This window comes from Neodiprion lecontei, chromosome 3, assembly GCF_021901455.1.
Source record: "Neodiprion lecontei isolate iyNeoLeco1 chromosome 3, iyNeoLeco1.1, whole genome shotgun sequence".
In the NCBI taxonomy this organism is placed as follows: Eukaryota; Metazoa; Arthropoda; class Insecta; order Hymenoptera; family Diprionidae; genus Neodiprion; species Neodiprion lecontei.
This window is the reverse complement of record NC_060262.1, coordinates 36850936-36866331: the sequence shown is the minus strand read 5'-3', so window position 1 is coordinate 36866331 and position 15396 is coordinate 36850936. Positions and strand designations below refer to the sequence as shown.

Below are 15396 nucleotides of genomic sequence, written 5' to 3'. Positions count from 1 at the left end.
TTTCATCTAGCAATTTCACACGAGAGCAAACTCCCCGGCTTTGCACTTTTGCTAGGCAAGAACCCCGCCAAAGAGACTCGCAAAAGCTGCCGGACTCGCGGTTAGCTTCTCGTGTTTTAGTCGTGCTGAAACGGCCAACAAAAATGAGTTAAAAAGACGGACATGACGCAGTTTCTGAACTCGCTCGAACTGTTCTCGCTTAATTGGCCCTCTTATATACTCATGCGGGCGCTCCTCGGCGGGTTTCTTTTCTTCCTTAATCGGCACTACTAGTTGAAAACGATCTCGAAACGATGCCGGGAAGTGTTAAAATTTCAGAAAAATGAACGATAAGAATGTTTTTTCACCGTCAAAGATTTTGTGCAAAGGTTTCATATTCTGGTGGGAAAACTTCATCGTGCGATTCTGCAAACTGCAGCGTTGAATTATTCCCCGGATTCATATGGGATCTGTGAACACTTGATGTTGGGAAATGAAACGTCAGCTGAGGATTTCAGAGGTCGATATAGATATGTGCCGTGAAGTGAGAGGAGAAGAGGATGAGGTGGAGGCCCGAGTACGGAGAGGAGTAAAATTCGAACATGCAGAAGGGTAGAATCACCTCGTGTAGAAATACGTATTGTATGCGCAGTGCCTAGGGCTTGAGGCCTCTAATTAGTCACTCAAATACTGCCGAACAAAACGTCCCGTGTTATTGAAACGTCATATTCGTGGAAATTGCGCATTCTCCGAGTAAAATTGAAAAAAAAGTCTGCGCAAAAAAAGAAAAAGATAGAAAACAAAGAAGTTTCCACTTGGATTTTTAAAATGCATTTTTTGCACGGGAACATCGGATTCGTCAAATTACTTTTCCGTATCGTCACGACAGAATTTTCCACCCGGATTCCAAATTTGTATAACAAAATGCACGTTTTTAGTCAAACGGTTGGGATTTCTTGTTGAATTTATTATTTTTAGGATAAATGTAAACAAAATTTGTACAGTCCGACTTGCGCACGAGAATTCTTTCTGTACGAAATAATTATTTAACTTTTTTCCAAGCTCGTTGCAGAGCAAAAAGAGATACGATTAGAACCTCATCCAGCTTCACCCTGTGTGTCAATACGCTAACAAGTGAAATAAATTAAACGTATATCAAATGAGTCAATTGCCATCAGATCCGAGGGTGACAACGCTGCGAAAAAGGTCGCCGAAGCGAGAGTCGTCGGGTTTCCAAATGCGCTGTCAATTTCGGGGAGTCGAATTAGCCTAATTGCGAACCTCGCACGTATACACGAAACCGTCTCGTACGCGAGGTTTTCACCGTAATTACAATTACACGTGAAAGCGACGGAGTTTTTTTAATAATATATAATAATAATAATAGCTAGGCGGAGGTAATATTCTCCGGCAATAAATTGCTCTCAAGCTGAGATCCCAATAATTAATACGAAACCGCGCAGCGTCCAACAGCCCTGGAACTATATGCCGAGGAGTCATTCATCCTGGAATTAATAACAAGGGTGGTATTATTTAACTGTAATGCGAAGACGAGCCATTCATCGCGTTGATAACGAGGGACCGGCTCCTTTTCACCGCCCATTTCCCATCACCCATCTGTCAACCGGACCGCAGACTATAAACTTGGCTAATTAATGCCCTCGGAGACGCGAGCCTCGAGAGCTGGGCTGCGCTTGCACTTTGCACGGCGTCGCGACGCCGTTTCAATTTTGCAAATAAGACCCAGTGCAATCCGTCAAGTGTCTCCGCTATCAGCGATATTCCGTTCACGTTTTATTATTTACCTCCAGCTCTCTCGGTATTTGCTGGCGTTCTACGATTTGGGTACCTTGATAATTTCAATTAATTCAGACGAGATAATATATTGTGCCAGAAATTTGCGGGGGAGTGACGGCTTCGCGCGTATAAATTCAGAGGCCGGAGTTTATACCGAAGTTTCGTCGTGCTTGAAACTCCGTCTCGTCGATTCACCCACACGCGGAGAACGATTTGAACGCAAAATTCTGCCTCGTCGAATGTCAAACGATTTTATCAATTTTAGTTTTCAATTGTTTCCCATGAATTGGCGCGCGATCAGAGCTGATTGGTTTTATCCACGATATCGTAATAATTTCGGTCGTATACGAACTCCCGACGAACTTGTAAGTAATTCCACTTTGTATTTTCACGTTTCTTCTTTTACAGCCAAGAATCACGCTCAGGGGTTTCGGATCGTGAAGTTTTATTAGAAATAACGCGATGATATTACCGGCTCAATTTCCGCCCGAGGTAGGTATAATATTGTGTCTGAGGTACACCCACTCAATTACGACTCAACGTCGTCGCAAACTACTGCAAGGTTTCGTACTCCGAAATCCAATACTTTCGCTATCCAAGGCGAGGTTCGTCCTTGCTCGAAGTGACTGTAACAAAAGCAAGAAAAAGAAAGAAAAAAACGAAATCCCGTGATTTTTATGTCTCGCAGAAGTTTTCCGTATCCTCGCGCCTATGTATCTGGACGAGGACGAGAAGAGGAAAAAGTCTATTCCTAGAAACCGCGAGAGGAGCTTTTTCCGCGTAAAGAAGTGACGCGGCAAAACGAACTTCCTGAATAAAGAATATCCTCCTCAATTATTTAAACGGGCTCCATTCTTTCTGACGGTAAATTCATTCGGCATACATGAGAGAGCCGTACGCTGTGAGGCCGCTCTCTTACGTCACTCCACCGAGCGATACGATCCATTTCACCCCTGCGAGGGGTTCGTGTGTCTAGGCACGTGTGCCCGACCACAGGAGCGGCGAAAAAACATCGGAGAAGAAAAATTGGCACCAAAAAGGCGGACGACGTTGCGGAATAATCTTTCGGATAAAAGATTGCCCCCGAGACGGTCAGGTGCAGTGTTCCGAGTCAAATTTCTACCCACTTGAGGATTTCGTTTTGCATAACGAGACCGGAGGACGATGACGAAGTGCATGTGAGACGGGAAGAAGAGTGGGAAATATTTCAAAACTTGGATAATGTCGAGGCAACGGAGAAAAAAGGTGGATCGAAATTGGCAGAAGCGACGAGGACTTTACCTAAATGCAATATTCATCGACGCGGTCTCGTCGCGGCGTAAGGCTGCGGGTGTTATTCCAGTTGGTCTGTTAGCGTCTTTTATTGCGGCGAACTAGTTAACCTAAAGACTTTATGATAATCCATCGGAATGCATAATTAATTTTTTCCCCACCGCGTAATCGTGGCACATCAGAAATTCCGAAAGTTTGGAAAATTTCTTCAAACTTCCACGCGGAAAGACCGCGGGAGCTTGCGGCTGTCTTATAGCCGTGCCGAACGTTATAACCGAGCTCTCAGTCGAGACTGCAGCAGCGATGAGATGATGACGTCAGCTTGCCCGTGGTTTCAAGTATATCACTAAGCCGGTGAAAAGTTTTGTAAAATTCTTCCACTCGACGCTACGGCAGGCAGCTGCTCAATTTCACCGAATTTCAAACTAGCCACGATATTTATTAACTCGTTAACGAATTACGCCCTCTTCAAATTTCCGCTGATCATCTCTCGATGGCCGCCTATTAACCGTATATTGCACGTACTCGATCACTGTTCCATTTATGTGACAATCATTAATGCGTTTTGTTATTTTTTACTTTTTTTTTTTTTTTATTCATATGGCAAGAATGACAGAGTGGAAAAAAGGTTTTCGAAAAAAAAAATCACTTTTCATTGCGGTGTTATCATGTTGGTACCAACCCTCGTTCGCATATATACAGACAAGTTTTATACCGAGGGGAACAAAAGTAAAGTCAATTAACCGCGGGGATCGTTGCATGGTCTCTTTACCAGCTGAAATATGATTGATGCGTCCATGGGACGTGCAGAGTGCGGGAAATAAGTCACGCATGAAGTGTAACAAGCGCTACGCGGGTTTTATAATCCAATATATAACATGACATCCGTATTATTAGGATTCGCTGATATTCTACATACATACTTGTAGCTAATATTACGTAAGTGGAAGCTGGGCAAAAGTCGATGAGGTTGTGTGATAGTTTTTCAAGTTAGTTAGATTAAGAAAGCTGATCAAGTCTGATTAAAATTATCAAAGTATCGTGAAAAAAAAAGTAGACTTCTACCGACGAAAACTCTTCACGTGCAGAAACTCACACCCCAGATTCCAGTGTTCAGGTAATAGGAAATGAAAATGAAAAGGAGTGGGAGTAAGAAACTGGAATGGCCGATTGACTGAAGGCCCAAAATATCGAATTTTCAAAGACTCGAAAATCTAATTTCCAGGATTACGTGTGAAAATTTAGGAAGTCCAAGTATGTAAAAAAAAAAAAACAGAGAACGGTCAAAGCATAGATCGGAGAAATCTATAATATGTATACGATTCTATATCGTCGAGACGAATTCTGATGATTCTATATTTTGGCATTCCGTATCCTGACCTTCCTTTTTATTTATACTACCCTATACATCGACTATCTATATTCATTAATTCTATCAATCAAATTTTCGTTTCCTTGAAAATTCGACATTGTGGCTCGTCTATTTTTTCACCTTTCTATATTTTCACCTCCATCTATGAAAAGTGAACTGTAATGAATTTTAGTTTATTGGTTATAAGTCAAATATAGAAGAAAGGTAAATAAATAGACAATTCGAGAAATAGGTGTTGACGATCAAAGAGAAAATCATGCATTTATTTGGGTCATTTTGGTTTAAAAAGTCAATTATAATTTAATAGTACGGAATACCAAATTTATAGTCCCTGCACGTCGCAACCCAACAAACTTGGTTTGATAGTTTAAAAAATATAAGTGGACGGCACAGGTGCATAAGTTAAAAGATATAAGAGACAATAGTCGAGTAAGAATAAAACAAAATAGTAACGATAACATAAAAGCGGACGGTAAAAGTGTATATAGATAAAATCGAGCGGAACAATTATTCAAAGAATTTGAAGGGAGAGTGTTTGATGTGTCGTATTTATAATTTTAGAATGGTGTGACTTTCTTTATTGTTTCAGTTCGTCGTTATTTATTGAATTTGTTACCTGATCAGGATTTGAGTTAATTTCACACACTTTATGATTTCCTGACACCTCCATACACAACTCTCTCCTTCTAAAGTCGTAGGCCTACCAATTTGCCGATCTGCTGATCCGCTGATCCGTCCGAACTTCGGTTCTTACTTTCGTCTATCAAAATATATACATCGTCACAGAACGGCACGCGGGAAAATTTTACTCAGGGAAAAGAGAACAGGCGGACGTGTTTATAGATCGCGTCAATTTCCTGGGTGGACAGTAAACGCACGCGTCGGCCGATTCCCAGTCTCAGCTCTGGAAAATTGATACTTCAAGATGCCTGGATGCAATTCGTACCTCCGAAGCGGCACCTCGGGTACCATCTTCGGAAATACCCGACGCGTGCCTCCGCACAATGAAGGCTTCTAGCGCCGGGCCGAGTTCCTTTCAGGCCGTATCGAATGGTTACATCCTGGCCATTCTCGAACCCTATTACCTTGCGTGTTCTATTCCAAGTCAATTGGCCAGGAACAGAGGGCCACAGACCGCCGGAATATAATGGCCAAAGTCATCCAATCGCTTTCGTACGTACATACGTACGTGGTAGGTATCTTCGAGAGCCTGAGTACATTGCCGATGATACGTTTTTTTCCATTGACCTGCTGTTTTTTCGCTTTCCCATTCGAGACAGCGGATCTTCGGGATTTCGTGTCCAAGAATTAATCAACGGTCTTCGCCGTGTGAATTTCTTTGATATACATATATTCTCTGTCCTGTGATCGTGCTGACAATTTTTAGAGAAGAAACACACGTCGTTCGGTGGAATTGATTTACTTACTATTTTGTACGGGTTCTTTGATAAAAATTCCGAGATCACGTGATTTTTGAGCGTGATTTTCACGGCGGTATCAAAAACTGACGTCGAACGATCGCGTTTCAGTTTATTTCTCCGAGTTGTACGGTCTGTAGAGTGGAAAATTGGGGTACGAATTTTCTCTTCGTGTTTCACTCATTGAAACTGGATATTTGAATAATTTCAGACCGCTTAACTGGTTTTTCTCCCTAGACATACGTCAAGCATATCAAGGTTTTGTTTCGTTTACATTGAATAATCGGGGTAGGTAGAAATTTTGATTTATTTTGTATATAATAAATTTTTGTCCGTCGCGAGCACAAAATTTAACTAATAACCCAGTGGTTCAGCCGTATTATACGAAATGAAAGCTTCGAGTATCTTTCATTCACGATGAATGTTAATTTACCTGTCTCAAAGGTGATTTTTTTTTTTCAATTCGTGTTCAAAGAAAACATTTTTACGTCTGAGCTGAACGCGTGCGAGAACGAAGTACGTAAAATTTAGACGAATAAACGAAGGGAGAATATAGGTACTATTATAAGTCCGGTGCAGGGTTGTGATCGTTGTTCTCACGTTTCATAAATTCTGTGTAGAAAATTCGCAATCATACTCTCGAAAGCACAATAATTTTCTTGGCACGCGCGCCTCACTCGTTCGGTTGTAACGAGAAAATACTTTTCGTATAAATTGTCGCGCACTGGTGGCATCCGTAAATGCGATATCCCAGAGGACAGAAGCAAAACAAGCTAGCGAGCAAGCGAATATCTCGTAAAAATGCAAACTTCTCCATCAAATCTGAACAGTCGGTTGGCTCAGCTCACCTAGCGTGTTGTTTCCGTTGTTGTTCACTTGTCGAGAACTTCGACAGTACCGCTATAAAGGATGTAAGTAGAACAGAGTTCGAAATAAAATTCAAACAAAAAAAACAAAACAATATATATACATGAAAATGAAAAGAAAACGAATAAAAAACTGGAAGAAAATATCGCCCGGAGTAGCTACAGCCCTGTGTAGAAGCTTGCACATAGACATCGATATATCGAAATGCATGTAATCGAAGTGCATGCCGGATGAAATTCTATCTTCCAGCCCGGTCAAACTCGTCGCGAGACGAGCGAGTAAATTTATCACGTCACCCCATATTTTTACCTTTCGCCTATGTGTGTATCTTTCTGTCTCTGTACTCACGGCTTTGAGGACATATTTGTTTGGTTATACGCTCGCGGAGCGCATCCCGCAATATCGAATCAATCAGCCACCGACATTCGCTTCACTGAATTTTATCTGAGAGTAAACTTTACTTTCGATATAGTATACGTATGGAGAGAAGAAAATGTTTTCGTATATTGACGTCCTCAAAACTATATGATATATGTACCCTGATGGCGAGGAATCTATCAAGCTGAATTCTCGGATCGTAAAGATATTCTCGGTTGTGAAATTTCGTTAAAACTGTTCTTGCTATCGCTTTGTTGGGTGTAAGATAGCGCTCGATAATTGTCACGACCTGAAAACGATTGCGTAACCGGAATAAAACGGCAAGCGTGAGAATGGCGGCCATTTTGATTTCATGCAAACGTTGTTTAAATACGTTTTACCAATAGGTAGGAAACAATGGTTTTTTGTTACAACTTGAGACGAGATTACACATCGAGTTACGTTATTTCACTGCACAGAATTACTTCTGGATTGTCCATGCAGTTTTCTAAATATATTTCAGATAAACCGATACTCGTCTCGGACTCATAATTAGGCATGAACCAGTACGTTGATATTTAAGACCGACAGCACGGTATATCCGTTTATATTATACCCACCGTCATCCAGCGACGTTACGTATTGGGTCTAATTGGGATTCTGATCCGCTCATCAAGGCCCAAGCAGCTGCGTGATCAGCAAGATCAGAGGAATAATTGACGCCAAAGGTAACGGCTTGATGCTCTAGGGTGAATTTGCTTTGGCTCATCGTCATTATAGGTGTGTACAGAGAGCATCAACGTCGAGCCTATAAATGGAGTCTGCAAATACATCCGGACGTAACTCGATGACTTTGATGGCTCTAGTCACGTGGCTTTGACTGATGTCAAAAGCTTGATCCGTGCAAGCGCAAACGCCAAACGCAAAGTGCCAAGCTCGAATCCCACGAGGACCACAGTAACCTTAGGCTGCAGCCGATGCAATTAATAGCCAATAAAATCGCGATCGGATATGTATTACATATATATATGTATCAATATTATACCCACGTTTTACCACGAGACGCTTTTGGAGGGTTGGCAGGGACGCTTTAATAGTGTCACCCCTTATCGTCGGGCGCTCCTCTATCGATTTTGCGTCGGTATTTCACGTGGGAAACCCCCGATTGCTTCGCGTGATATTCCTCGGAAGGTTTTATTCTCGTTTTCAGGATTTATAAAACAACGAGATGAAAACAAGAACGGAAAAAAAACAAAAAAAAAAAAAAGTAAAGAAAACAAACACGTCGGTATAATGAAAACGCAAAACGAACAAGAGAACGAACAGAACTGAGAGACGAAAAAAATTGTCTCCGACACCGATGCGCACGGCTCGTGCTCGGCGACCGACCGCACAATAATGGTTTAAATAAATTCGCCTGCTCGAAAATCACCTCATATATATGCGTAACACCTTACACACACATCCACGCTGAGAATTAAAGGTGAACTGCCGGTTCGTTCACACCCTTCCTTCGGAGTACGAGGTTAATTCCGGACTAACAAGCATGCAGATTTTCATTCACCACAGCTGTAGTTTCAGGTACACGCGACAAGCTCGGCAAAATGGTAATTTGTAATTCAAATGTTTGCTGAAAAAGGATTTTGTTCAATTACATCTGTAATTTCAACAGTAACACCAATTCACATTTATATCTTCAATAATTTTTAGAACCTTAGATGATCTAGGAGATGCGATATCGATAGTTCCGCGTTCCGCATTATCGACCGTTCCCGTAATCGGTAAAACAGGATTACGATCAGTTTAAAACGCCCCAGAAATCGTCTGTTCAGAACTACGCGCTTAAAATCATTTAAAAGACTGCGATTACGGTGAAGTAGTAAAAGTAGTCGATGAAATCGATGGCGGTGGTGAGAAATGTGTTGTGAGAATTTTAGAACTAACTTTCGGAGGATTAAAAACGACGCAGCCACCAGACGATATATGACGAGCGTTGGAAAATCTCTTGCGAGGGATTCCGTCGGACACTCAGATCCTCGGTTTCACGGTCGTTGGCTTCGAATCGTAAAATCTCCGGGAAGGTAAGAAATTATTCATGAATGCGACTGATTGCTTGTAGTCTTGCGTAGGACGGAGGTTCTTGCGCCCCGAGGTAAAAGTGTATAAACTCAATATACCCGCACTCTTTTCCACCGCTGCGACTGCTGCGGGGCTGAGCTGTAAGAGAGGAATTTAAGAGACTGAGAGAGAGAGAAAGAGAGAGAGAGAGAGAGAGAGAGGACGATTGAAAGAGTGGGGGACGGTTCTCCGCTCGACGACGACAAATCCGGAGAACAGGGGGAACTAAAAAGTTCAACTTTTCGCTCCAATTCTCGAGCCAGTGAATTATCTACCAACTCCTGCTTTTTGTCTCGCTTTCTCCCGTTTGAATAAGGGAGATGAACCTTCCCTTTATACACAGAGCTCAGCTCTTAGTCAAGAATTTATTTCACGACAAATATTTTACGAATCTACCGAAAAAGTCTCTTTTTACCTACATTACACGCGTACAGAGTCGAGGCTCGCTGAATTTTAACTCGAGTAACTGATCAAAATGTATACAGCAGTTACGAATGAGAAGAGTTATCGACAATCGGGGATTCGACGATCAATCGAGTCGTCATTTTCGATACGTAATCAATCATAAATCGATGTTTCCACAAAAAATCATCGTTACAAGGCGTCGCATAATGGAATTTTCACGAAAAATCTGACCGTTCAGCAAAACCGATCTAAAGAGTATAGAATTGTATCCCTGTCCCAAGAGACGAGGCACGCAGAGTCGATCGGTGAGTCCTATTCTTTTTTTCCTAATACGACGCCGTGGAGTTTGTAAAAAAAAAAAAGGTTATTTTTTGCGGTACGTAGGGTCAGGACCTTCTTCAAATAGCCTTTACGACTCATTCCCCCTGCGGCGAAGCGCTGCGTGGGCCGGTTTTCACGGACAGGAGAAAAACGATTTATCGAGCCCTTGTTACGAGAGGATCTCAAAGGAATCGAAGACGCTGATCATGTCACCGTCAGAAGCGGCTGGCTACGCCTTTTTAACGCGAAATTAACGGGCTTTTTTCACGGTCAATGAACCGAAATTCATTTCCGCCATTTTCCGCTCGCTGATCCGCCGGCTTTTCACCGGCCCTCGGCTTAGTTTCGCTCAATTGATACTCACCTGGGGCGGATAGTGTTCCGGCAGAGCGTGCAACGCCTCTCGGTAGGCGGCCAGCGCCCTTTGAAGACGGCCCTGGTCCCCGTATAGGGCCCCCAGCTGAAGCAGGGCTTGAACCCGCGCCGCCTCGTGCGCTCTTCGGTCCTTCAGCCCTGAACCATCCAGAGAAGCTCCCGTCCTCAGGATCGCCGCAGCCTCCGTACCTCTGCCAGCGGAGATCAAGGCTGCTCCGAGGTTCACGTACGCTTCTGTAATTGACAAAATCACCGGAGTGTCGGGTGAGTGGGCCGTTTGTCAATTAGGGGTGGGTCAGAGTGATTTGGCCGTATTATTTTTACTCACGGTCTATGAACGAACGATCGTTGGATTTTACCTCTGGTAAAATACGATCGCACGAAGTTTCCAAAGATACGATTTGAGCTTTCAAAAGTACCAGGTAAATTTTTACGTCCCAGAGACAATTGACTGTCGGAAAAAAGTGAAAAGAAGAGAATTTTTATATACTGGCTACGATCGATTTTAAAATCGCGAATTATTTCATTGGCCGGTATTATTATATTTTGGATGTGGTCAAAAAAAGATGGACAAGGTTTCGCTCAAGTCCATATTCGGAGACCACACTAAAACTTTTCACTCTCGTGCTTTTTAGTTCGAAACAATCGTTTCAACGTTGATCGATGGAATGAATTTTTTGACGACGCCTGTCTAAATTACACTCGAAACTTACAAGTAAAACATCGTACATTATTACGATGTATAATATTGGAAAAATGCTGTATTCGTGACGTGGAAAATATAAGTCGCCGCGTCTTGCCGCACCGGATGCACGGAATTCGTTCCATGGCGTTATATAGCAGGCGCCCACGAATACCAATAATTGCAGCCAGCGAAAGCAGGGTAGTGTTTCTTTTTTTCCTCCTTTCTTTCTTTATTTCTTTCACATTTTTTATTATTTTGCCCGAGGCGAGGAACACTTGCAAATTAACGGTTGCCGTGCGGAATGTACCAGCCTGCAAGGACATCCCGTTCTCCAATCCAAACCGATATATACTCGCGGTTTTTACCCGGTGAAAAACATAAATTCGCCTGCAAGAATGGTCTGCGATTCCAGTGATTCTGCTGCATTGAGAAATTTGTCTGGTTTGTCGGGAAGAAGGCTCTTCGTGAGGATAGCAGAAGAAAAATTAATCAATCTTCAAGGAAACTGTTCAATCCAAAAGTGAATTGTTTTGACGAAATCTTGCCTTGAATAAGAAACCGTGAATTTTGGCCCTAGCTGTGGCTTTGTTTATACAATTGCCGATATCTGACAGGTATAACAATACTCATATTCATCCGGCAGTAAAGACGGAAATTAGCGCCTCCTCTCAATAATTCATCGGCACATGAACCCTTGCAGCAAGGCAGATAATTGGCCTGAGGAACTTGAGTAGATTTCATCGACGGCTTACCGAGTGGATTATAGACGGCGGTTCGACCACTCGGGTTGAGCCGGAGAACTGCTGTTTAGAGGGATTGCGGGGTGCAGCTAGACGGAACGAATGACAACGATAATAAATTCATACGCGGAATGATACGGCCGCCGTTATAACCGTCAACCAGAGGCGTAAAGCGGAAACACGACAGGCGTAAAGATAACCCAGGACGTAACACTTGACTGTTTCCCGATTTAAAAAGCTCTAAGCCGGAAATAATGGGCGAAGCCGCGAGTGAAATTCTCGCTGAGACTGTCCCGACCTCAAAACTGCGTTTTATAGAACGCGGCGCGATCGGCTTGTATCGGAAATACACCGCGGCTTGTAAAGGTTCTTCAAAACAATCCCTGCAACGTACACGTCAAACTCGAGTTGATTTGCCAGACACCGGAAAGACGGAAATATCGAGAGAACGAGGCGGGCGTATTTCTTCGCTTTTACGAGCGCTCCAGGTGGCGAACTCACCCCGCGAAGAGAGTTAAATTTCGAACGAGGGGCTCTAGACAGGCCCGCAGGCTCGAGGGTGACCATTTTTTATTTCTCCTACCTTCTGCCTTCGCAGCCCGGCTCACCCACGATCGGAAACTAGATCTGCACGAAAGAATTTCACTCGCCCCGAGCAGCAGACACGAGGAAAATGTCCCTAGGAGTGGTTGATTAAGGGTTGTGTTTCGACCCCGGCTGCGTCTCGCTTCAATTTCACTGTTGTTGATTGCCGTCGTTATTCTATGTTTAAAATAAACTTCCTTCTCGCTCTGATTAATCGTCAAGCCTTTCCCCAACATTTTTTATCACAACTTCTTATCAATCCCTGCATCGAATTCATTTCGTGCAATCAATTATACAAGGGGGGGTTTTTTCCCCATCCGTTATATCGCGTCGAAAGAGAAGGGCAAAAATCTTTGGATTATGGTTATTTCCGAGAGGCACCGCTTCGCCACAAAACTCTCCGCGTGTAACGTGGTGTGTAAAAACGACAAAAGTGTGCAAATCGTGATAAACGTTCCTCTCCTCTCGCTCAGCTGATGAATTGTCGAATGTAACCAACCGGAGTGCAGCTTAATGGCAGGTCATTACACTGAATTATCAGATAACTTTTCTTTTTTCTTTTTTTTATCACTCAATTCTTCTGATTGTGAGTGTCGTTGAAAAAATCTTTTCCCGTTTCTTATCGCACTTCGCAACGCAATCCTCACGTTTTCTCATCAATTCGAAAGATGCGTTTTCAGTTCAATTCACGATTTCCCAGATTCGTGTTTTCACCCCAGTCTCCCCCCTCCCCACTGAAAATCCACTTTCTCACTCTTGCCCCGCTGCAGAAAGGGAATCCGAGTATCGCAGGTAACGTTCGCAGGAAAATAATTCTGTTTAGTGTGTGGCTGGTGATTTTCTCTGTTAAACCATATAATAATACCATGTAATAAATCAATGATTCATTGAATTGAAGTTTTCTGAACGAGTTCTAGTTTCTGATTGTGCTGTTAGTTCTGATTTCAAGTCAATAATCGATATCTATAACAAGTTGATTTTCACGATTTTAGTATTATCTTTCTTTTGTTTAGAAAAATTATTCCACAAATATATTAATTTGATAAAGCTGATTGCTCCGTAACGAACAAAGAGCAACGACTCTAGGAATCTTAAGTTTAATACGCTGCTGCAATGCGGTGCGAAAACAATCTGCATGGAATTTTACTGACGTGCATATGTGTGAATATAATAAAAGTAACAAAAATATACAGGGTAAAAGAGAGATAGAGAGAGAGAGAATATAATAGAATTTTGTTACCGTGAGACAGTGTCACTTAGGTGGAATCAAGTAAGTCCATAATTCACGAAATTCAAAAATTCACAAAATAAATATAGGAAAAAATTTACCAAAAATGATTATCCCAAATAATAGGAGAGTAAGAGAGAGATAGCGAGAGAGAGAGGGGGGGGGGAGAGTTTAGTAATGACGAGCAGAAGCGAGAGAATGAACGAGACAGCCGGGGGAAATCCGAGAGGAGAAACGGCAAGCGAACGAGGGAGCAGAAGAGAGGAATTCTCGTGTGTTATTAAAAAGCAGGGAGTGCTGGCGTGGAAAGGCAGATAACAGCCTCTATAATAAATTAGGCATGCCGAAAGTAGACACGCTCTTCGCATAACCAACTTTCGTGACTCTCCGCATCGGAATTACGCGTACGCGCTTCCTGGATCCTTGAATTCAAAATTTGGCTAATTGTTGCCGGCTTTGTCAGAGTGACCTAGAGAAAGCAAAAGGTGCGTGATAACGGTATGAGTATTTTAAACGAATGACTTTGAATTACGGGTACATAGACAATTGCAATTACTGGCGGTGAAAGAAATCTGTTTGTAACCGTCGTTTCATGATAAATCGATCCTGTAACACGCTTGCAAATAATTGAGGATTATATTAGTTTGGTTATACAACTGATTGAAAATTTCATTCGGATCGAAAGAAAACCAAATTATTTCGTTTCTTCTTACGCAGGTCAACTGGATTATCAGATACGAATGAAGTTTATTAAATTCGTGCGTATAAGCTGATCGCGAGTGAGAAGCTCGCGTTTTTTGTTTTCAATTTGTGCAGAATTGCAAAATTCATACAGACGGCTATAACATTGCAGAGGGTCGAGACTTCCACGAGTTTTCGCAACGGATGATTTAGCTTTATCACATGACTGATAACGCCGCTTATATTCTTACCGAACGAATTCAGCCGAGCCATCCAATATTCCGAAAGATTAATTCTAGAGTGCATATCCACTTCGATTCGGTGACATAATACATATATTCCGCATGTTTATCCCGAGTATAGGCAGCGGTGTAAGATGTCTATAAACAATTTTTCAAGTCAACCGGAGAAAGGAAAATGGACCGTGTAGAAAAATAAAACGATTCAACGAATCGTCAAACAAATCGAAGAGACGACTGTGCAAATATGTTTGAAATTATTTCCTCGGACAAGAAAAAAAAAAAAAAGAACGGACGAGAATCACGGCAATGAGGATTTTTCAACGTCTGACTGCTTGGAGCGAGTCAAACTCACGCGAAATGAAACGCGCGGCGCATTGCGGGGCCGGAGTAAAATATTGGACTAAAAGCGACTGAGACAAACATACAAGATACGGCATACAAATCGTTCGGGTTTGCGGTATTTATTGCGAAGATTCGGTTCCCGCAAGAAATTCCATCGTTCGCCTTGATTTCGATAGGAAAAAGAAGCTCGCGAAATGAAAAGAAATCTCAGACTGACAGTGAAGCTGGAACCGATACGGCGCGGATCTTTACATCATCGAGCTGATCCACGCGGCTGATCTATACCTCGTATACAGTTACGACGGGTAGGACGATCAATTTCTTTTACCATTCTGTATAAAAGTCGCATACATAAAATAAACATGGAAGGTATACACCGCGTGCTGTTTCCGTCTGTACAAAGGACCCTCTTTATCGGATCAAAGGATCGTCAGAAGTCTACGGATATTACGTCGCGTATTACTTCGGGATCGGTTTTGATGGAAATAAAGAGCCGCGCGATTCTGCGGCAGCAATTTATGTATCTATTTTTATTTATTACTCTCACAGATAAATTGTGAACGGGTATACAGTACCTACGGTATACCTTTCGACGCAGAGAAAACACGAACC

At 42.4% G+C, this 15396-nt stretch overlaps 1 protein-coding gene across 2 annotated transcripts in view; it reads right to left on the bottom strand.

Annotated features, from left to right (window-relative positions):
* Positions 1-15396, bottom strand: part of LOC107221845 (protein O-mannosyl-transferase TMTC2) — a 168126-nt gene that overhangs the window by 20485 nt on the left and 132245 nt on the right. For both annotated transcript variants that reach the window (XM_046734379.1, XM_046734381.1), the window contains exon 7: positions 10271-10515. In XM_046734379.1, coding sequence (XP_046590335.1) covers positions 10271-10515 — 245 coding nt within the window. The remainder of the gene's footprint in view (positions 1-10270; positions 10516-15396) is intronic.